This window comes from Jaculus jaculus, chromosome 6 (assembly GCF_020740685.1).
Source record: "Jaculus jaculus isolate mJacJac1 chromosome 6, mJacJac1.mat.Y.cur, whole genome shotgun sequence".
Taxonomy (NCBI): domain Eukaryota; kingdom Metazoa; phylum Chordata; class Mammalia; order Rodentia; family Dipodidae; genus Jaculus; species Jaculus jaculus.
Window position 1 is genome coordinate 82,484,772 of NC_059107.1, and position 24,162 is coordinate 82,508,933.

The 24,162-nt window shown below is 38.1% G+C and overlaps 1 protein-coding gene across 2 annotated transcripts in view; it reads left to right on the forward strand.

The window, feature by feature from the left end:
• Pdzrn4 (PDZ domain containing ring finger 4) overlaps window positions 1–24,162 on the forward strand; it is a 179,172-nt gene that overhangs the window by 86,071 nt on the left and 68,939 nt on the right. For both annotated transcript variants that reach the window (XM_045153729.1, XM_004662173.3), the window contains exons 2-3: window positions 17,629–17,885; window positions 21,387–21,489. In XM_045153729.1, the coding sequence (XP_045009664.1) occupies window positions 17,629–17,885; window positions 21,387–21,489 (360 nt within the window). The remainder of the gene's footprint in view (window positions 1–17,628; window positions 17,886–21,386; window positions 21,490–24,162) is intronic.

Below are 24,162 nucleotides of genomic sequence, written 5' to 3' on the forward strand. Positions count from 1 at the left end.
TAAAACTTTATTCAAAATATATATAATTCCCTCCCACTACCTTACTTTAATCCACTTAACTCTCACTTTTTGCCTACTATTTCCTTTTCTGAATTTATGTCATTTTTATAGTTGTGGTTTTATCCCCCTCCTCTATCATCTATGACAATGTGTTGGTGGGCCCAATATAATGGAGGTCTAGTGCAGATAATGACAGCCATTATGAGGTCATGGATATAAGCACTTTATATCCAGGCAACAGCTTGCCAAAAAACTCTTCTCCATTCTTTTGTTTTTACATTCTTTCTGCTACCTCTTCCACTATAGTCCCTGAGCCATCAGAAGGTATCATAGAAATGTCTCATTAAGAGCGGATACTCAACAGTCACTTCCTCTTAGCACTTTAATGAGTTTTAAATCTCCCCAGCAGTCACTACCATCTGAAAAGATAGACTTCTCTAACATATATGTGCATAAATGTAAGTATTTAGAGGGCAATTTGGTGGATACAATAAATCTATGCAGCCAAACAACAACAGTAACTTCTCACCCTCCGGTTCATGACCTTGCCAACCAAAAGCTTTGGCTAAGTTTCAGTTTCAGTTTCAAGCATTAATTCCCTCCCACGGATCTGGTCTCAAATTGAATTAGAGAGCAGTCAGTTACCCCCATAACAGACATGTCACCGTTGCACTAGTGGGTGCATCTGACCTGAGTGAGTAGTTGTGTAGCTTACAGGGTCCACTGCTGATTAAGAATGTTGATGACTTTGCTCCTTCAGCGTGGTGTACAACACTTTTCAGAACTAGGTCAGTAGGGATAAGCCTTCTTGCTTAGTTCAAGCTTCATTTCTTAGTTCCCTGGAACCAAAGCATGTAGTGTCCTTAACAACAGGGTCTTATCATCTAGTTCTGGTGTGCAACCAAGGGCTTTAGCAATATCTTGTATTGTTTTGGGGCCCTCAGAGGCCTTGCTAACCAACATGTCACTGGGAGATGTTCCAACTCTGGCACTGAAGTTTTACTAGGACAATCTGTAGCTTCTGGGCACAGCATTTATATTCCTACAAGGTAATAATTCCCAAATTCTCTCCTTCATTTTACATTACCCATTTTTTTAATAAGTTCCCATTCTTTTTTTAAATTTTTATTTATTTATTTGAGAGTGACAGATAGAGAGAGAAAAAGGCAGACAGAGACAGAATGGACGTGTCAGGACTTCCAGCCACTGCAAACAAACTCCAGGTGCACGTGCCCCCTTGTGCATCTGGCTAACGTGGGTCCTGGGGAATTGAGCCTCAAACTGGGTTCCTTAGGCTTCACATGCAAGTGCTTAACCGCTAAGCCATCTCTCCAGCCCTTACACATATTTTTAATTATATAACAAGAGGTAGGTTTCCATGTGGCTTATTTATAATGTCTTTAGTTTTGACCCTGTCCCACCCCATCCTGTCTTCCATTCACCACTCATGACCCTGCTTAGACCATCCCATCCCCAATATTCCTCCCCTCTGTTTACTTACCTACTATGCCCTCCCCTTAACCATTCCATCTTCTACCTCTCTCATGGCTGCTTTCTAGCTTCCTGGCCTCTGCTGCTGACTGATGCCAACTCACCCACAGATATATAAAATTGAAGCTAGGTTCCACATGTGAGAGAGAATGTGCAGTGTTTCACTTTCTGAGCCTGGGTTACCTCACTTAGCATAACCTTTTCTAGATCCATCCATTTTCCTGCAAAGTTCACCATTTTAACTTTCCTTATTTCCCTATTTTATAGCTGCATAAAACTCCATTATGTAAATGTACCACATCTTCATTATCCATTTATGATTTGGTGGGCATCTAGGTAGATTCCATTTTGTAGCAATTGTGAATACACCAACATTAATCTTAAAATTACTTATTTATTTATTTGAGAGCGACAGACACAGAGAGAAAGACAGGAGAGAGACAGAATGGGCGCGCCAGGGCTTCCAGCCTCTGCAAACGAACTCCAGACGCGTGCGCCCCCTTGTGCATCTGGCTAACGTGGGACCTGGGGAACCGAGCCTGGAACCGGGGTCCTTAGGCTTCACAGGCAAGCGCTTAACCGCTAAGCCATCTCTCCAGCCCACCAACATTAATCTTTAATGATCACCTAACAGGGTATACGCCCAGGAGTGGCATAGCCAGTCCATATAATAGGTCTGTTTTTAGCTGTCTCAGAAATCTCCACAGTGATTTACATAGTAGCTATACCAATTTACATTCCCACTAACAATGAATAAGGGTTCCTCTTTCTCCATATCCTTGCCAGCCAGCATTTATTGTTATTTAATTTCTTAATAGCTGGACTGAGAAGGAATCTCAAAGTAGTTTTAATTTGCATTTCTCTGATGGCTAAGGTGTTGAACATTTTTCAAGTAATCATTGGCCATTTGTATTTCATTTGAGAACTCTATTCAGTTCTGTAGACCGTTATTTAATTGTTTAATTTATTATTATTTAGTTTTTTGTATATCCTTCATATTAGTCCTTTGTCAAATATAAGGGTTCAGATAATACAACTGGTAAAATTTTCTCCCACCTCTAGGTTGCCTCTTTTCTTGATTAGCACTTTTCTTTGCTGTACAGAAGCTTTTTAATTTCAGGAGGTTCCACTGATTGATTAGTGTCCTTATTTCCTGAGTGACTGGGCTTCTATGTAGAAAGACTTTTCCTATGCCTACTGGTTGAAATGTTTCAGCTATTTTCTTCCTTTAGCAGCCTTAAAGTTTCAGGTCTAATAGTAATGTCCTTGATCTATTTGGAGTCAATTATTACTCATAGAGAAAAGGATCTACTATCATTCTTCTACAAATAGATAAGCTGTTCTCTCAATGATGTTTGTTAGAGACTGTTTCCCATTGAATATTTTTGGCATTTTTATTAATAGTTAGATGGATACAGCTGCCTGGATTTATATCTGGATTCCGTTCTGTTCCACTGATCTACATGTCTACTTTCATGGCAGCACCATACTGTTTTGCTACTTTGACTCTGTAATATGCCTTAAAATAAGGTGTGGTGATACCTCTACCCTTATTTTTCAAATTATTTATTTATTTAATTAGTTATTTGTTTGTTTATTTAGTTAAGAGGAGTAAAAATGGGCATGCCAGGGCCTCCTACCACTTCAAACAAGCTCCAGATGCATGTGTCACTTTGTGCATCTGCCTTTATGTAATACTGGGGAATTGAACCTGGGCTGTTAGTTTTTGCAAGCCAGAAATTTAACCACTAAGCTATCTCTTTAGCCCCTCCAGTCTTAGTTTTATTGCTCAGGGTTATTTTTATTATGAGTTATTTTGTGCTCCCAAATGAATTTTAGGATTATTTTTTCTATTTCAGTGAAGAATGACATTGGGATTTTGATGGAGATTGTACTAACTTCATAAATCGCTTTTTTCACAATATTTATTCTTCTCATCTAGCACCATAACAGGTTATCATACCATTTTCTGGTGTCTTTGACATTTACATTGTAGAGGTCTTTCACTTCCTCGATTAGATTTATTCTGGACTACTTTGAGAGGCAACTGTGAATGGGAGAATTTATCTGTTTTCATCCTGAACATGTTTGGTATTATTGTAAAGGAAGGCCATGGATTTCTATGTGCTAGCTATGTATTCTAATTTCCTAAATAGCTCTAATAGTTTTCTGGTGATTATGTTCTTATATATGATATCATGTCATCTGCAAAGATCATGGTACATCTTATTTCCCTATTTCTAAATATTTTATTTGTTTCTTTTATCTTATTGCTATAGATAAAACTTCCAGTACTATATTAAATAAAAGTGGGATAAGTAGACACTCTTTTCTTGTTCCTGATTTTAGTGAAAATGCTTTGAGTTTTTCTCCTTTTAGTATACTACTAAAAGGCTAAATTGTTTTCATATATAGTCTTTATTATATTGAGATATGTACCTTCCAGTTACAGTTTCTTTATGACTTTCATTGTTTTTTAGTCTACCTTTAAATTAATAATGTTATAGTATATTTATTCTTATGTTTCATTTACAAGTAGAGAAAGAAATGAGAGAGGGAGAGAGAGAAAAATGTATGCACAACACAGCCTCTAGCCAATGCAAACAAACTTCAGATGCATGCACCACCTTTGTGCAACTGGCTTTATATGGGTACTGGGACTTAAACCCAGGTCATTAGGCTTTGCAGGCAAGCACCCTAACCACTTAGCAATTGCCTATCCCTTCTTTATGGCTTTTATCATGAAGTGATGTTGATTTTGTCAAATGTCTTTTCTTTGCTTGTTGCTATGATCATGTGCTTTTGAGCTTGGTTCATTTATATGGTGTATTACATTGATGTGCATATGTTGAGCCATCCCTAAATCTGCAATAAAACACATGGTGAATATCTTTTTCACAGGAATATCTTTTTAATGTGTTCCTGTAATTCATTTGCAAGCATTTTGATGAAAAAAATTATTGTTTATGTTCATGAGGGTGATTGGTCTGTAATTCTCTTTTTTTGTTGTTGTTGTATCTTTAGCTGGTTTTGTTATGAGTATAATGCAGGCTTCATAAAAAGGATTTCATAGCATTCCTTTTTTATATTTTGTTGAATAATTTAAGAAGCATTGGTTTCTTCTTGAGATCAGGTTCATTTTCTGGACTTTGTTTAGTTAGTAGATTTTTTACGAGTTCTGTGATCTTATTCTTTGTTAAAGGCCTATATAAGTGATTTATATCACCTTGGTTAAATTTTTGTAGGTCATATATATCTAGAAGTTCACCCTTCTTTTAGATTTTCTGATTTAGTGGAATATGTGTTTTTAAAAATTTATTTATTTTTTATTAATTAGTTTTGTACTCAGTGAATACAGTCAAGTTGGTACCATTATTAGGCTCATCCATGTCCTGCCCCTTCCCCCTGGACCTTCCTTATTGAGGTATATGGGTCATGCATTGTGGAGTTACCCCACAATTATGGGTAGGAGAAATGTCTCTGCATATCGTGACCCAATGTGTGGCTCTGACATTCTTTCCACCTGCTCTTCCGCAAAATTTCTCTGAGCCATGTTGGGTTCACATGACTAGGAGAGGTTCTTTACTGATCTTTTCTGGTATTCTAGCTGCCTCCTATATCCGTATCTCTTCCCAATTTTTGGTAAAATTTTCTATGATTTTGTTGAAAATATTATTCCATTTCCTTGGAATTCTTTTTAATTTTTTTAAAATATGTTTTATTTATTTGAGCGAGAGGAAGAGGCAGAGAGAAAGAGAGAGGGAGAGAATGGGTATGCCAGGGTCTCCAGCCACTGCAAACAAACTCCAGATGCATGTGCCCCCTTGTGCATCTTGCTTACATGAATCCTGGAGAATTGAACCAGGATCCTTTGGCTCTGCAGGCAAATGCCTTCACTGCTAAGCCATCTCTCCAGCCCAGAATTCTTCTTTTATACCGAGAATTCTTAGATTTGATCTCTTCATAGTATTCCAAAGGTGTTGAGATTTCTGCTCATACTGTCTTATTAATTTATCTTTCTTTGTTGGAATGCTCCAAGTCCCCCATCTTGTCTTCAAGCTCAAATATTCTATCTTCTCCATGATACATACATTCTATTGGTGAGGTTTTCTATAGAGTCTTTTATTTGACTTACTGCATTTTTCAGGGTTTTGATTTTTGAACCAATCAGTGAAAAATAGAAGCTTAGAAGGGATAGACCTTACCTAGAATGTCTTTATGATTTTAGACTTAAATTTCAACTTTTATAACCCATATTTCTACAAAATATGAATTTAATTTATATTCTTCAAAGTTTGTATTATGAGGAAGTTGTATGGAAAAATTGCCAATATATTGCCCCTGACAATATGTATAATGGAAGCTTCAGAGTACCATTTCATATCCCTTGCAGACACACCGCTCCAGATGGACCCTTATTTGTGCTGCCCTTCCTTAACCAGATGATATGTGCCTCATGATTTCTCTGCTTTCATCTAGTTATATCTCATCACAACCTTAATAGTTATGACTGTTACTTTTAAAAATATTTACAAGAGACAAAGAGAGAGGAGGTGGAGTGAGTGACAGAATGGGTACACTATGGTCTCCTGCCCTTGCAAACGATCTCCAGATGCATGCACCATTTTGTGCATCTGGCTTTATGTGGGCACTGAAGAATTGAGTCCAGGCTGTTGGGCTATTCAAGCCAGTGCCTTTAACTGGCAAGCCATCTCTCCATCAGCATTTAACTTTTCAGATGAGAAGTATTAAAGACAACCCCTCACCATGGCCTATAGAAGACATTGGGATCTGCATCAGTCTCCTCCCTCCCTTCTCCACCCAGCACCCAAACCTTTCCACACTGAGTCATACCATTTGCAGAGACTGACCCTCTGAGGACTCGCATTTCCCTGCTATTATACCTGGGATTCCTTTCCTTTCTCTATCTTGTTATCATTTGAACCCTAATGCCAGTGTCATAGAATGGAGTTGCATCCTTGAATACCCACATAAAGTTAACCCTTTGTACTCATGCAGAAATGTTAATAACATGGGCTGGAGAGATGGCTTAGTGGTTAAGCGCTTGCCTGTGAAGCCTAAGGACCCCGGTTTGAGGCTCGGTTCCCCAGGTCCCACGTTAGCCAGATGCACAAGGGGGCGCACGTGTCTGGAGTTCGTTTGCAGAGGCTGGAAGCCCTGGAGCGCCCATTCTCTCTTTCTCCCTCTATCTGTCTTTCTCTCTGTGTCTGTCACTCTCAAATAAATAAATAAAAAATTTTAAAAAAATTAAAAAAAATGTTAATAACATATGCAAATCTTTACAAGTTTTGTTACAAGTGTAGGTATAAATATTATTTATCCCTAGCAAGTGACAAGAGCAGATGTTCTTTATCAACCTGGTGTATTTGCCCCCCCCCCCCCACTTTAAGGCATGTTCCTTAACTCCTTAAAGCAACAACAAAATGGCAGAAGTCAGCTGTGCAACAGGAAAGAGCTGGAAATTCTTTTGCATTACAGTGTAACCAAGGATGGGGAAAATGTATTTGGCCTTTGTGACTTTAAAACAGCAAAAAAACCCACTTACCTCACATGCCTGCTTTTGGATATCATGGAAAGAGTACAGGCCAAGAGCTTCCCCCAACTTCTGAAACCTGTGAGTGTCACTCAATACTGCCTGACATTGCTCCTGCCACTAACAGGAAGGATGTACCATTTTTCATAGAGAACATTGTAGTCACTGTTATTACAGAATTTTGAAAGGAGAGAGGGAGGAAGGAGGAGAATGGTTTGAGTCAACGCCATAGTATTCTATTGGCTGCCCCAGTAGTTTGTTTATTTATTTGAACGTATCTGTGATTCTGAGAATTGCGAATCATTTTACTTTTTAGATGAAGGAACAGGTTGAGGGAGTTTAATTAATGGTTAGCTTAAGCATGCTAGTCACTCAAAGTCATTTGCATATTGCATATGAGTAAAAGGAATGGCATGTACTAGACTATAAAATGTAGCTGGGAAATAGCTGCAATGCAGTTTGCAAATAAACAATTTTAATATCAAAAGCAGTCATACCTGGAGGCTGAGGAGCTGGCTCAGTAGGTGAGAACTCTTGCAGTACAAACATGGGGATCTGAGTTCCACCCTCAACACCCACACAAAAATCTGGGCATGACTATGCATGTCTGTGCTACAGTGAGACCAGCAAATGGGTACAACTCACCTGTCAGCTGATTGAAGAAGCAGTAGCTCCTGATTCAATAAGAAATTGTGCCTCAGTAAAATAAAGCTAAAGAGCTACAGAAGTGAACACCAACAGTTTCCTCTGGCCTGTGCATACATAGGCACAGGCAATGAATATTTGCACACTTTTGTGCACACACATACCACACACAAAAGAAATAAAAATAAATCACAATCATATTTGTTTTACCAGAAATCTTTATGTAGATATGTATCAAAATTTTATGTAATAGAGACCAGCTGTCAAATGCATTAAACACATTTTTAGGCCTTGAAACTACAGCACTGAGCTTACCATTGTCTCCTCACTCAATGTTGTTCTACGTGAGCATTCAAACAGAGTTGCTGTGTTATTCTCTTAGAAAGGGTACACAGAACTGCTGGGGAGAACGCCCTCTGTGTTTGATATGCCATCCACTCTGTGACAAATACTTTGCTGTATTTTTGGCTTCTATTAGTAATTTTATGGAACCACTCTTTTTAACTTCATAGTTATTTTTAATCACATTTTGGTACCTTGCTAGCATGGATAAGTCCCAAGGTTATGCTTTGGGTTTATTTTTAATTTTTGTTTCATTCTATAATTTATGATCTTATCGCAAAGCAAGAGTTCTCCCCACATACACAAGGGCTAAGATCATATTTTATTTTATTTGGTAGATATGAAAATGAATAGCTCTGTCCAAAGCTTTAACTACTGGTATTTTTTATATGGGCTGTTTAATTACAATGATTTTTTTCCTAAAAATTGTTGAGTTCACTTTAATACTATTAATATAATTTTTATTTTATGTGTCTTGTGTATTTAGCTCCTTAGACCTGTTATACAAAATTTTATGTCTCCCTCAGAATTTCTGAAGTTTAAGATATTGGCCAGATATGTCAAAAACTCAACAGACAGATTTGTTAGTATCTACCTGTATGTGCTTAGTATTATCTTAGCAAATGAAAGGCCAGAAAGTATTTGTTATGCTACATTTTATCAGTGGACTATTCCCTAAAGAGTTTCAGTCATTCTTCAAAACTTATAGAACCACTTGAGATATAAAACTTATTTTGAGGAATCAAAGAACTCCCACAATTAGCCAGGAGGCAGCCATCTATCTTTTTAAAAAGCTCAGTTAGAGAAGAGCAAGATTCCAGGTGTTACTCACCAGACGAATTGTCATGAACATAACAGCGATAAAGCCGGCATTTCCAGTTTGGGTGTTTTGCTTGTGGGGCTGTGTGCGCATGTGCTACACTCATGAAGGAGAAAAGATTTAGAGTGGAGGGAGATGCGCTTCTCTGAAGATATACAAACATAGAAATAAACTCTGTAGGAAACCCTTTATCTGTCAATTCCTCATAATTATTTGTGATTGCAGCTAAGTCCATTTCCACTGACAAAATGATATTTTTTAAACAGCTCAATTTGACATAATTTTGCACTCACTAAAATATTCCCAGAATCATACAAAGAATTCTCAAGTAGGTGCTCAATTTCTTTAACATTAGTTACCATGCTTGAGATGGTCTCATCATAAAGGGTAACTGACAATAGCAAATAGATGTGATTACATGACATGATTTCTGAGTTATTCCTGCCAAAAATATGTAACTTGAATCTAATCAAGAGAAACAGGTCACTAACCCAAATAGAAGAATGCTCAACAAAATAAATTAACCACAGGAGGAGTTTAAATTTCCTGTATAACTTTAATAAAAGTTTTCTTTTATTTTTTTTTAGCCTTTTTTTATTCCATCATTTTCTTTTTTTATATATTTAATTTAATTTATTAGTTTTCTTTTCAGTAAATATAGGCAGTTTGGTACCATTGTTTAGGCTCATCTGTGATCTACCCCCTCCCATTAGACCCTCCTTGTTAATGAAAATGGGTCGTGCATTGTGGAGTTAGCCCCCAGTTATTGGTATGATAAATGTCTCTGCAAATCATGACCCAACATGTGACTCTGACATTCTTTCCGCACCCTCTTCCGCAAAATTTCCCTGAGCCATGTTGGGTTCATTTTTGGTCTGCTTCAGTCCTGAGGTGTTGGGGGCCTCTGAGGCTCTGGCTCTCTGATTTGGTAGGAGTTGATTTTTCTCTGCGTTGGTCTCCTTCCCCTTTGTGCTGGAATCCGGTTCACAGGAAAACATCACCCTTGCTTATTTCGCCAGTTGTCCTTAGTTTCAGCTGGGCCCCTTTTGAGGTATGTTGGGGCAGCTCTCTTCTTAGGATCTGCATCCATCTGGAAAAGAGAAGCAGATTCTCCAACGGAGAGTAAGTTAGGACCCGGAAAAATAAGATAACACTTACTTTTTTGATAGACAGTATGATAGGTGTAGGCCCTCTTATACCCCGCGATTGATGGTAGCTTTATATTGTAGAATGGGCTTGTGTTTGGGTATGGTTCTGACTTGTTTCCCAGCTCCAGCTATGGGTCTAGTACCACTGAGTGGATCAGTTAGCCAAATCAAGAGCAATTGGTTCCTCACCATGGCTGTGTATCACTATTGCACTTGTGTGGGCATCACATTCGGTTATTTGTTGCTAATTAGGTTAAACAACGTGTTGCTTGGACAGATCTTGGTCATTTCCCCCAGTCGCCTATGTAGCGCCTTCTGGCACTAGACACGCTGACTGTCTGGGGACTGACTCTCTCAAGGCTTCTTAATGTTTTGCTTTATACTGTATGACTTGCTAAACCTGAGATACCATCAGCTACCTTGTTGACCTAAAGCTTTTTGTTGTTTTTGTTTTTTTGTGTTTCAATGTAGGGTTTTACTCTAGCCTACTAGCCTAGGCTAAGCTGGAATTCACTCAGCGTGACTTCAAATTTACCACAATCCTCCTGCCTCTGCCTTGCGAGTGCTGGGATTAAAGGCATACACCACCATACCCAGCCCAATTATTTTTAATAGTAAAATTAAATTACAGAGATAACAAGTTTCATTTTTTCCCCCTTTGTTATCATTTCTTACATCTGGAAAATTTTAGGTTGAGGTTTCTTGTTTGTTTTTGCTTTTCTGAGATAGGGTCTCGCTATATAGCCTAAGCTGGATTCAAATTTCCCATCTTTCTGGGTGTGCTTTATGAGTTCTGGGATTATAAATGTATGCTACTATACTTGGCTTAAATATTGGTCAGAAGGAAACACACGGCCACCAAATTAAATTGAAAACAATTTAATGACAGGACAATATGAAATGATAGCAGATTTAAGAGAAAGAACCCAGGGAATAGCAATAGAGGAAAAATTATTTGTTTAATTTTGTTTTTAACTGATAAATAGCACATGTATTTATGGAATATAAGTGATATGGTAGTATACTGCTTATGTTGGACAATAATTGATGATGCTAATTAACAAATCAATCACTCCATTCATTTTTGTGTAGTGAAAGTATTTAATATGTACTCACCACAGTTTTGAGATATGAATATTTCATTACTAAGTATAGCCATCATATTATTTGATTATCTGGGAAGAGTGATGAGCAATGGGAAGATACTCAGAAAAAAATGTTATTATATGCAGGACTAGATAGGAGGTAAGCCAGAGATGTGAGGAGGCCCTAGCAAGCACTGGCATCCTGACAGCCAGGTAGAAAACGAATTATATTCTCTTATCAACACCAAACCAACCAAGCATATGAAGCAAGTACCCTGATGAAGTTACACATAGTAGTCAGTATCTTAAAGCCCAGAGCTGGACCATGTGAGTAGACTGTAGACCTATACCAAAAGGGAGAAGTTTCCATCTCTCCCTTAGATAAGGAAAAATAAACTTGTTTATGAGGCCATATACTGTGTTGTGCATATTTTAGCTTATTTCCTTTCTTTAGAATCAGAATATGTCATAACTTATTCCCTAATTATAGCAATAACATATATAAGTAAATGCTCTTCAAATGTGTTAAATCCCAATTGTAAATGTTTATAAATATGACAGTTGAATAAGGAGGGAAAAGAAAATGCAGAAGAACTGTTACAAAAGAAAGACATAAAAAAGATATCAGGGGCTGGAGAGATGGCTTAGCAGTTAAGCACTTGCCTGTGAAGCCTAAGGACCCCGGTTCGAGGCTCGATTCCCCAGGACCCACGTTAGCCAGATGCACAAGGGGGCGCACGTGTCTGGAATTCGTCTTCAGTGGCTGGAAGCCCTGGCGCACCCATTCTCTCTCTCTCTCTCTCTCTCTCTCTCTCTCTCTCTCTCTCTGCCTCTTTCTCTGTTGCTCTCAAATAAATAGATAAAAATAAACTAAAAAAAAAGACATCAGAGGGAAAAGTCAATTGTTTATATAACCAAAATTATAAATTGATTTATGAGCAGTTTTGAAAAGATCACAAATGATGGATTTATAACACTTGAGTTTAAAAAGTTAGAAGTGAGGCTTGCTTGCATTTGAGAACCCCTCAATATCAAAGTGTGCCATGAGTGGGCCAGGAAGCAGCTGGAATGTTGTGATATAAGTTTCAGGAGCTTCTGAGCCTGCTTGTCTGTTTGGAGGGTGAAAGGAGTCTCATAAGGTAACCAAGGCTGGCCTCAAACCTGTGACCTTGCCTCAGGCCCCTGCATAATCCCTTTCTGAATATCTCTCTGGATCGTTAGGAAGCGCTAAAGTGTCACAGATGGTCAGTTAGACAAGTAAGTTCTGAGCATTACCCACAATCAAGCAAGGGACATGCGGAAGGTCTGTGTTCCACAGTAACTCCATCTTCACCATTGCTCTCTCATCTGAATGGGGATGCTTCAAAATGGAGGGAGACTGTTATTTTTCTGCTATTTAAGAAAATACTGTAAGTGGTTGTTCTTGGTGCAATAATCAAAGAGGGACTACTTATATCCAAGCAGAAGTCACTGGGAGTGCCACAATGACTAGCCAATTTTGTGCACTATATCCAAAAGGAGAGATTCTTCTATTAAACAGACACTTTGCCAAACATTGCCATAATACAGTTTACATAGGAAAAGCTGTCTTCCTCTTCCTTACTTAACATTCATAGGGTGCTAGGGATTAATTAGCCCATCTGCTACAACAAATGTATGCACACATCTTTTGCAGTGAATGCTGAAAAGTAACTTTTTTTTTTCCTGACTACACTTGATATTGCATCACCAGTAACATAGAAAATAACTTTAAAAATAAGACATTTATTTTTCATATATCTAAAAACATGTGTGTTTATTATAAGACATCATTTGAATGTCTGCAATCAATCTAATTAGCCTCCCTTCATTAGTTCAGCTGAGTATTTGTCATGTGACTTCCTCACATCTGATATTATTAAGAACACTCTCCACTTGCTTCCAGCCCCACATTTAGATTATGTGAGGAAAACTTCAGACTATTGTTTTATAATTTCTGTCTTTGCATCTCTCTTCTTCGTTTTTGCTCTAATTCTGGTGTCCTGTCTTTGCATAATGTGTCTGTTTTTCTATGGTCTTCCATCAGATAGCTTACTCTCTTTTTTAAAGTCCAATCTTTGCCATATGCTCTTGATGGCCTCTTATCCAAGATCAGTTACACAAATCTCTTCAGTTGTTTATATTAACCATCCCTTCATTAAAAACAAACAAACAAAAAAAAAAAACTATAGCATGCTTGAGTCAAACTGCCCTCCTTTATGAAACACTTATGTATGGAAATTTTAATCCATGATACATTGCTACCTTTTAAATCACATCTTCCCATCAGTTTTGCTCCCAGATCTCTAGGTCCTTTTTTTTTTTTTTTCTCATAAAAACAAATTTTTCTACAGTCTTCTATCAAAAAGCTTGCTATTTCTGTACTGAAGACCAAGAAAAGTTGGATATACAGACCTGGCTAACTGAAGTGAGACACCTATGCTAAAGAGTTTATCTCCAGTCTCAACTTCCTAAACAAACAAAAATTCTACATTGCCCACACAAAACCAAAATAAATATTGAACCATAGGAGTTTGAGGGAAAAGAAAAAAAATATAGCAGTGACGATTTAAAATAATTAGGATATAGCATCATGGAATACCAAATTCTTTGTTGATTTAAAAACCAATGGGCTGGAGAGATGGCTTAGCGGTTTAAGCGCTTGCCTGTGAAGCCTAAGGAACCCGGTTCGAGGCTCGATTCCCCAGGTCCCACGTTAGCCAGATGCACAAGGGGGCGCACGCGTCTGGAGTTCGTTTGCAGAGGCTGGAAGCCCTGGCGTGCCCATTCTCTCTCTCTCCCTCTATCTTTCCCTCTGTGTCTGTCGCTCTCAAATAAATAACAAATAAATAAAAAATAAAAAAAAACAACTACTAGACAGCTGGAACAGTGGCTCACATCTACAATCCCAGCACTCAAGACTGAGGTAGAAGGATTGCCATTAGTTTGAGGGAAGCCTGGGCTACAGAGTGAATTCCAGATCAACCTGGACTAGCTTGCAGCCAGCCAGAGCTCTAGAATAAGATCCAGGTCAGCCTGTCCCAAAACAAAACAAAGAAAGAAAGACGGGACTGGAGAAATGACTTAGCGGTTAAGTGCTTGCCTGTGAAGCCTAAGGATCCTGGTTTGAGGCTCGATTCCCCAGGTCCCACTTAAGCTAGATGCACAAGGGGGCACAGGCATCTGGAGTTCGTTTACAGTGGCTGGAGGCCCTGGCACGCCTATTCTCTATCTATCTGCCTCTTTCTCTCTCTCTTTCTCTGTTGCTCTCAAATAAATAAAAAATAAACAAAAACTTAAAAAAAAACAAAGAAAGTAAGAAAAGAAAAAGAAAAACAGCATTACTTCTAAAAATTTTTAAAAAATAGGAACAAACCACTTGAAAAACTAAAGTTTTGCTACTATCAATTTACTGCAAAAATTTCCCATACGATTAATGCTAGATATTCCACCAATGTTATTCATCTCCCTAACCATAACTGCACATAACTAAGCACAGCAACTGCCAGAAAATTCCAATTAATCAGGTCTTTTTTCTGTTGTGAAACACATAATTTATAAAATGGTGACCTTTCAATGAGCTAACACTATGTTGATGAACTTCAAGTGAAGTGAAAGCCCAGCATGTTTAGTATTAGCTATGCCTACATTTTCTCAGGGATCACGTGGGCAGCAGAGCCTTTAAAGGTCATAGACTTCTTTACTTTGAGAGATATTAAATAGCTTATGAAAATAGAGGTCAGGTGCATGGTAACTGGAAGAAAAGAGCATTTCCCAATAGGGGAGTAAGATATTTGAGATTACATTGACTGTCCTTTTTAAAGATTATATTTGACTGTCCTTAGAGCAACGAATAAAATTTGCATATAAATGCCATCAATGTAGATTAATGGATATACAGGTCATAGGATCAATAGCTATTGATATTACTGTATAAATGTTAATTTTATCTTATATACTCAATATTACCATAATAACTGATAATTTTGAAACCTAAAAACATTTTCAGTAATTTTTATTTTGTAGGAATTAATATGTAGCCTATAATTGTCAAAATTAGTCTTAGCACATAGATACAAAAATATCATTATCAGTGGGAATATCAATTTTAAAAAACTTGTTTTTGCTTAGAAACAAATAGATATATTGGACATCAAAATTCAATTAACACATAGGCAAGATATCAAAATACCTTGGGGGAAAACTAGGTTAATGGCATTGTCTGTCTACTTTTTGTAGACAGACACAGTTCATGCACTAATTGGCTCTAAGGTGTGATTGAAGAAACACTAGCCATAGATTTTCCCTTCAGATATTGCTTAAATATCCTTCAGAAAGGGCAGGTACCTCTTCTCTCATTCTTCCCCTATTGTGTACACATTGTTTCTTTTGTCAGGCTGATAGGAAAAGGTTACACATAGTTTCTGCAGATGTCAAATATTTGGTGAAAGGTGTTGTGACAGAGTTCTTTCCAAAGAGGAAATAGAATATAACACAGCAAGATTGGCTCTTCGCTAAATCTAAATCATCTTGAAGATAAGGATGGGAGCGCAAGGGCAGCTCGTACATCCTTCACATAGGCCTTCCCTGCAGTCTCATCTACCACCTAGTCATCCTCAGTGATCTGAACTTGCCAATACCATGTAGGGAAACATAGGGGATAAACATTCAGCATAGAGTTTAGATGATGCTTTGCAAGTCTAGGCTTTTTGGAAAAAAAAATGATTTTTCTGACTATATATCCCTAGGAAGGAGAATCTCTGTCATTCACTAAGATCTCAAGGAATTAATGACTGTCTACTTGCATGTTTTATGTGTCATATCCTATATGCACAAGTCAAATATTCCAAGCTTGTGTCAATGAAAATTCAGTAACAGTTTCTCCAGTTGAGAATGTCCACATTAATGAGTGTATGCACACTGTAAGTACTCACTCAGATCTCCTGCTAAGATTTCTTCCTAATGATCCAACAACTGAGCTGGGACATATCTTGCTGTTGTAGAAACCTAATTGCTCTTTTTTTTTCTTTCTTTCTTTCTTTTTTTTTTTTTTTTTTTTTGAGTTCACATTAACTCTCTCAGGGTCCATTGAGTAAATTCACTCCTCTAGGTCATTAAGCTTGTCTCTGTATGACATGACAATTTCATATGGTGTTATGTAATTTGTCCCGAATGCCCCATGCTTGCTATGAGCACATGCATATTCTCTGTCTACTCAAGGAGAGAAAATGTGCTTCTTTGGATGTCAGTAATTGTTCTATAGCTGTGACTCAGAGACTTCCCATCCTTCATGTTGGGCACCTGCAGATCTCTAAGAGTATCAGTACATTACAGTTAGCAGGTCCTCACCAACAGGCACATGGCTTAGATATCAATACATGATGGTTTTCAGGTCATATTGGGTATGGTACTGTGCCACCAAATATCTCTTCATGTTTGCAGAAGACAACATGATTAATTCATTGGGATGGAAGCCAAAAAGTTATTTCAGAATTCCAGAGTCCGCAATGAAAACATCTTATGAAAATACTGAGAGAGTGTTTGAATCAGGACACATGTGAAGGGATCAATTGATAGCTCTTTGGAGAAAGTCTCAGAAAGAGTTTGGAATATTGTGCAGGTCATTTGGGTGCTACAAAAGCTGGAGAGCATCACCAGCCCTTAGTAGACAGATGAGGGAGAGTCCCACTGAAAGAATGATTTGTTTTTCTCTCCTAAATGCACATGGTTCTATCACTGCTAGGTCTAATCACTGAGAACTGAGGCAAAATTCACATCTTTCTCATGTCCGTAGCTACCTTTTAGAGTGAAATTCTGGAACAGGTGAGGATACAGAAAAGTATGATGTGTTTAGAAGAGTACTTAGAGCAGACCTTACTAGAAGTATGTACAAATTATCTGGCAGCTTGTTAGAATGACAATTCTGCCTCAGTAAATCTAGAGAGGTCTAGACATTCTGTATGTCTTATAATCTCTTTGATAATATTACTAGCCCATACCCACAGTTTGAACTGTGAGGATAAAATGCACATGAGCAAGAACATGGTCTTGAATAAAAATGACGAATATGAAGAAAGGCTGATGACACCTTACAAAAGTAAAGTTTAGGTAAAGTTTTAATGAAACACTAAAATATCACAAAGACCATTTTTGAATGGCATACATACTTAATAATTATATATTTAATGTATACCTTAATGGTATATACATGCTTATTTATTCTACTCATATCTAGGTTACAGTGACTATTTTCTGATACTGATGTGTTAAATTATTAAAATTTTACTAATAATTTTTATGAGTTTTACTAATTAACTCCAGGAACTTCATAAAGATACAGAAGTAATTATTTTGCTAATCTCTGTCATTTCCTTATATTGGTGTTTTAGTTCAATAAATGTCAATGTCTGATTAAATACTCATTTTAAAATTCCTATTAAATCTGTTGTCCCCTCCCCTCTCCACCTTTTATTAATGTGTCATGGCAGCTTTTCTGAGCTATGTATTGTTCTTATGTGTTGATAGGTAAATGGGAAGGATCTCACAAAGGCCACTCATGAAGAGGCAGTGGAAGCTTTTCGAAATGCCAAGGAGCCCATTGTGGTGCAGGTGTTAAGGCGGACACCCCTCAGCAGACCAGCCTATGGGATGGCCCCAGAAGTGCAGCTTATGAATGTCAGCACACAGACAGACATCACCTTCGAACACGTCATGGCCCTGGCCAAGCTTCGACCTCTCACCCCACCAGTACCAGACACCTGTCCCTTTCTGCTCTCAGACAGGTATTTCTCTGTCTTTTCTGCAAAAGCCTTATTTGTTGTCCTTCAATATTTATAGTATATATTGAAAAGAATAAGCCACTGCAGCAAGTTGACAGGCTTCCAGCTCTGATTGGACAATCTCTCCTGGGTATGTGCTTCCAATTAGTTCTCAGCTGTTACCACTAGCTCCCCTCCCTGGCCCACACAGTTGCTACACTTAGGAATCAGACTTGCCAAGGTATAGGGAAAAATCTGTCTTTGATTGGCTCATCTTCATATTCCTAACCTCAAAACCTCATGAGAAATGGTCAGGTAAATAACTTTTCTCACCAAAGCTGCCAAAATCCTTATTAAGACTCAGGTGAAAGTGACATGTTCTCTGTGAGTCACCCTCTCTTCTCTCCCTTGCCTTCCCCCTCTTTCTAAGAGTGGCGAGGAATTTAATTAAAGTACAAATCTCCAAAGAAACCAATTACCCAATACATTGAGATGCAAACAAGAGGTACTGGCTGTCAGAGTAAGCAAGGCACTGAGAGGTGTGGTGAGTGATTAAAGGAATGTTTCCTGCAAGTTTTATCTAATTTAAAAAGAGTTGGGGATATTTTATTCAAATAATCTTACATCAGCAGATTTTGCCATACTCTTTGTGCTATGAGTCAATATTCAAGCACTTTTGAGAGTTTGGTTTCAAAGAGGAGTTATCTGTCTGTGTTGCATTTTTCCTACTTTCCTGATCTGTCTTCTACTTGGCAAAACATAGATTTGATTGTGCCACTTCCAAGCCCATTAATGGTCCAGTGATTTACAGGTGAACAGTAAGATCACCTGGAAACTTTAAGGAGCCCTATCAATACCTGAATTCTACCTCTAATCAATTAAATGAAATTTTTTAGAGTGAGTCCCAGGCAACAAAATTTTTCAAAAATCTCCGTAGGCAATGTTAATGTACAACCAAATTGAATCTACTCATTGGGACACCAGTTTGCAGGAGGGCAGAGGCTGTGTGCTGGGCTATCTGTGTGATCATTCACCCATCACATACTGTGTAGCCCTGTGTCAGGCATGGTACTTGGAATAAAACTGAACAGAAATTAACTGGCTACCTCCTGGAATTTATATTCCAGAGTGCGTGAAGTACAATAGACAAGCAATCCATGATGTGATTTTCATCCTGACACAGAAGAGCTACCCATTAAATATTTTCTTGAATGAATAGTACTAACTTAACTTTTTAAAAATATTTTTATTTATTTATGAGAGACAGATAGACATAAAGAAACCATGGGTGCAGCAGGCCTCTTGTGCTGCAAATGGACTCCAAATACATGTGCCACTTTGTGTACCTGGTTTTACATGGATGGGTACTGGGGAATCAATCCCAGCCTAGCAGGCATTGCAAGCAAGCACATTTAATGGCTGAGCCATCTCCATAACCTTAGACTAACTTTTATTTTTAGCACACTTAACATGTTTTAGCAATATCCCAAGCGTCATACATTTATTTATAATATCCCAGGTATCTTGCATTTATTGCCCCAGTCCTCACAACAGCCTTCGGAGGAAATGCATTACATTATCACCTTGCCCTTCTTGCAAATTAGGCCACAGAGGTCTGACCCCAGCATTACTTCCTTAACTAGTATGTTGGTATGTTTTCCTAAGTCCTGCATCTCTCAGTTTGAAGGCAGCCTCAAACTTCTTTAGACTTCAGGAAGTCTGCCCCACCATGTGATCTCACAACTTCCATACTTTCCTTTTAATTATTTCCCCATACTGAAACTGCCACGTTGCTGCTTTCCCTAACTAATAGGACGATATTTCATTTTGTACAAAAACACATCTCCAGCACTTGGCATAGAGCCTGGCATCTGCTAGGTATTCAGGAAATATTTATGGACTGAGTAAGGTCTTCCTTATGGCAAAGTTCCCTTCTTAGTAGCTGAAAGACAACAGGAACACACCAGGGCCCCAGAGAGCTATAAAATTCTCCCAGCCTTAATTGGCTTTATACAAGACAGGAAGCAGACCAGTGGGCACGATGCTGTCTCACACTGCTTAACCCTGTGAAGAACCAACAGCCATGGCGATGGTGAGAGGAGGCTGAAAAAGGGCTCACAGTGGGTGGCGTTTCAGACATCAAATGAGAGCTAACTTACATTACCACTTCTAGTCATCCAACACTGTCCACAATGGCAGGACTTACAGGTCACATCTACAACCAATTTCTTCATTTTCACTGCCTTTAGAAACATATGGCCTTGTACCCTTTGCTGTTAAACTATTCTTAGCCCTCATATCGTATAATACATAGTATCTATATCATAACAGAATAATTCAAAGGTCACTTCTGTTAGTTACTATGAATAGTTTCCAAAAAGTAATGGATATATAAAAACCATGCCTGGATTGGCTCACTTCCTTCACTCAGTGTTGTCTCTCTGTCACCAGGATTTTTTTATGTCCCTCATATAATAAATTTAAGGTATTTTAAATAGTCAATGAATGTATAACCACCAGGAATTTTTTAAAGGGATTATAAAACCCTGTGGCTTAGGACTTTCCAGACAGTATCACCACAAATGCTCTTTACTATTTGTGCACACGTTCTTCATCAAAGGGGGAAATATGGGTGATGAAGGAGAATATGAAAAGGTGTCTGAAGGAATCTGTATACCTTACAGCCTAGAAAACATGTGATTTTAAAATTTGCACCCTTAGTTTGAGTCTGTAGTTTTTTATTTTTATTTGCAAACAGAGAGAGATAGAGAGAGAAGAGACAGAGGTAGAGAATGGGCATGCCAGAGCCTTCAGCTGCTGCAGAGGACTTCCAGATGCATGCTCCACTTTGTGCATCTGGATTTACATAGGTACTGGGGAATTGAACCTGGGTCATTAGGCTTCTGAGGCATGCACCTTAACTGCTGAACTATCTCTCCAAATCTTTCATTTTTGAAAATATTTACTTATTTGCATGCAGAAAGATACAGAGCTAGAGTGAGTATGAGCATGCCAGGGCCTCTAACCACTCTAAACGACCTCCAGGTGTGTATGCCACTTTGTGCATCTGATTTACATGGGGAATTAGGCTTTCTGGCACCTTAACTGCTGAACCATCTCGCTGGCTCTGGAATCTGTAGGTTTTACCACAGTGCATCTCTCTGTGTAGGTTGCAATCCCAAATGTCACATACCTATGTGAGGGTGTCATGTTCAGTGGAATGGAAGCAGGCCAGGAAGCGCCAAGGAAGCCCCAGTACCTGATCAACCATGGGTCTCTTCACAAAATGTAGCCAGAAAGCCTGGGCCCTTACCCTAGTATTTAGAAATGGGAAACCAGTTGGTCAACTTTATGGATGAGGAGAAAGAAATGTAATGGCTCTGAGCCATTAGTTCATTTAAGGAGGAATCACTCAGATCACTACAGTTCTATTCCAGAGCAGAAGAAAATGAATTTTTAAATCTGTTTTAATAATGAAGACAATCCTTTTGATCCATTCCTGTTATGTTGTTGCATTTCCTGTAGCTGCCATTCTCTTCATCAGATGGAGCATGAGCTCTATGAGGACAATGATTATCTCCCCAGCTTACCTACTGATGTAGACCGGACAGAAGATTTTGAATATGAGGTAAGGTCGTTGTTACTTCACACTTCCTTGTCAAATTATAGTTATAAGGTTTTGATTAATAAAGCAATAAATTTATTACTTAAGAAATATTTTATCTATCACAAACCTAGGATAAAACCTTTTGAATATTGTTTGTGCTAGTTATATATCTGTAATTCTTTAAATATATTGGAAGATACTTCTATAGCCTATACTTGAAAATAATCTGCCCACATTTTTGTTGTGTTTATGTATAATTTTATAACAGCTATATTTTTCACTCTAATATAATTGGATTTATAAATAGAGATTAGAAATTAAATTGTATTTTCATTGTATAGTTTGAATTTAATTGGTAAAATAAATTTAATTTTATTAATTTCATTCTCCTTTACAAATTCGGTTTCTTTTTACATTTGACTCTGAGGTGAACTCCACAGAGCAGTTTCATGGATGGTTCAGAAACAAAGCCGGTCTCTACTTAACAGCTGCAAAACAATTTGGCCTCAGTATAATATTAGGCAGTCTATATGTAATGTGTACTAGTTCAAAAAGCCCATTTCCTTTGCTTAAAGCCTTTAACAAAAGTTAGAAGATATTTCCTTTACTTCTGCAGTCTATAGATCTTGGAAACGTTTCTGAGCAGTCTGACATTTGGAAAGAAAATAAATTGAAGCGGGAAAGAAGCTGGTAAACAGGCAGAGAACTCATGATTATCTGCCCTTTTAATGCTTTGGATGATGTCATTGCAAGTTCAGCAAAGTGTTTTTTTCCCACTTTACAACCAAGAAATCCTGAAATCTCTTCCCTTAGGAGGATCTGAAATCAAATAAGATCAATTCTGTGAAGCTCACCTAAAGCAAACAGACATTTATTTGAGGTCTTCCCTCAGAAAAATTCACAGATGGCAGTGATAGAAATCACTATTCCTCTACACCTGGGATTTAGAATACTGCACAGTAACGTCTTGTATCTCAGTTGTGCCATTGTTGTTCATGCTCACTTTCACCTCCTCTTCTTCCTAAGGTGATTGAAAAAGTTCCATACACCTGGTCAAATATTTGATATCTATTAAATTTTATTATTCATGCAACATAAATTATAAAATGCAGCCATTTAATTTAAGAATAAACTGTTTTATTCCCCTTTCAGTTCATGAAAATCAGATTTAGGGTCTCAAATTTTATAGAACAGATCACATCAACTTTCAGATACGTTTTGCATTATAGCTTTATTAAGTTATTAGTCCAAGTTCTGGGAGAGGGCATGGAAGGAAGGCATTTAAGCATGTTAACTGGGGAAAAAAAGCCTTTTAACTGATCAGCATGCCATTGAGATATTATGATACAGACAGGTTTCTTGACCAGTGTCAGTCATTGCTAGATGCCAATGTTGTGATGATGACAGTGGCAAATATTTATACAAGTTCTTTGCCACCTATAATCTTAACCAGTCACAGGATCATAGTCATTAATTTGCCCTCATCTGTGTTATTTGTTGCTAAAGGAACCTTTCTGAGTGATTGAAATAAAGAATGGCCCTGTGAAATTTAAATGAGGCATTTACTATGACAGTCTTTAGCATCATGCATGGTTAAAGGTGCAGACACATGTGGATAATTCACCAGATTTAACAGAAAATAATGATTCTATCCAGTATGTCACAGTTTGTTATAGTTACATGTCACATGCAGAGAATGGCACATAGCTTCCCTCACAGATTACTCACATGACAGTATAAAAGCCAGTCAGACTACTGCTATCCTGGGAGCTTTTTGTGGACATAACTTTCAGTTGGGTGATCTAGAAATGCTAATCCCCTCTATGTTTTGTGCAATTACTGCTGGGCACCAGAGCAGACTGACGGTGCTCCTGTGATCAGCAGACGTAACTCAAGCTCCCCTGGCTTTCTGCAGGGCCACGGCTCTGAGAATGGGATGCATGAGCACCTTCAGTGAAGATAAGTTTTTGCAAATTAGAGAATACTACATAAAACTTAGGTCCATTGGCCAAAAAGTGGATTCACCTTAGAAAGAGATTCTCTTTTCTTCTCTGCCTACACATGAACAAGTGAATGTAAGCACTCAATTAGATCATAGAAGGGTAGACAGAGAAAAAAAAAAAAAAAAAACCCTCACAGCAGTGTGCAGGTTGTGGTTGTTGTAAATTGTGGTCCTGGATATATCCCATGAGAAACTTGAGGGAAGGGAGTGATGGAGCCATGCGGAAGGTGATTTCCATGCAGCAGAGAGATGTAAGTGCAAAGGCTTGGGCAAGCACATAGTAGGGAGCTCAAGAAAGAACAGAGAGGGAAGGAAGTTGTTCTAGCTGCATGCAGGTTGTTCTAGAGTGGGAAGAAATGAATTAGAGTGAGAAGGCACTAATTGGGGGCTTGAGATGGGGTGTTGCTGGAGCAAGGCAACATGTTCTTGCATCCTGTAAGAATACTTTGGGTTCTGTGATGGGGTTGGCAGGAGGAAAACCAAAACTGCAGCATGGTGACCAGGTGAGCAAGAAAGGTAGATTGCACCTGGACTGTGATGGGGCTGGCCTAGATCATAGAGTGAAAGGACAGCATCTACCCCAGTACTGGGGCTGTGTCTGTGTTAATGGGTTTCCATTTCTTATTTTGTTGTTGTTGTTGTTGTTTGTTTGATTGTTTTCTGTTTTTTTCAAGATAGGGTCTCATTCTCAT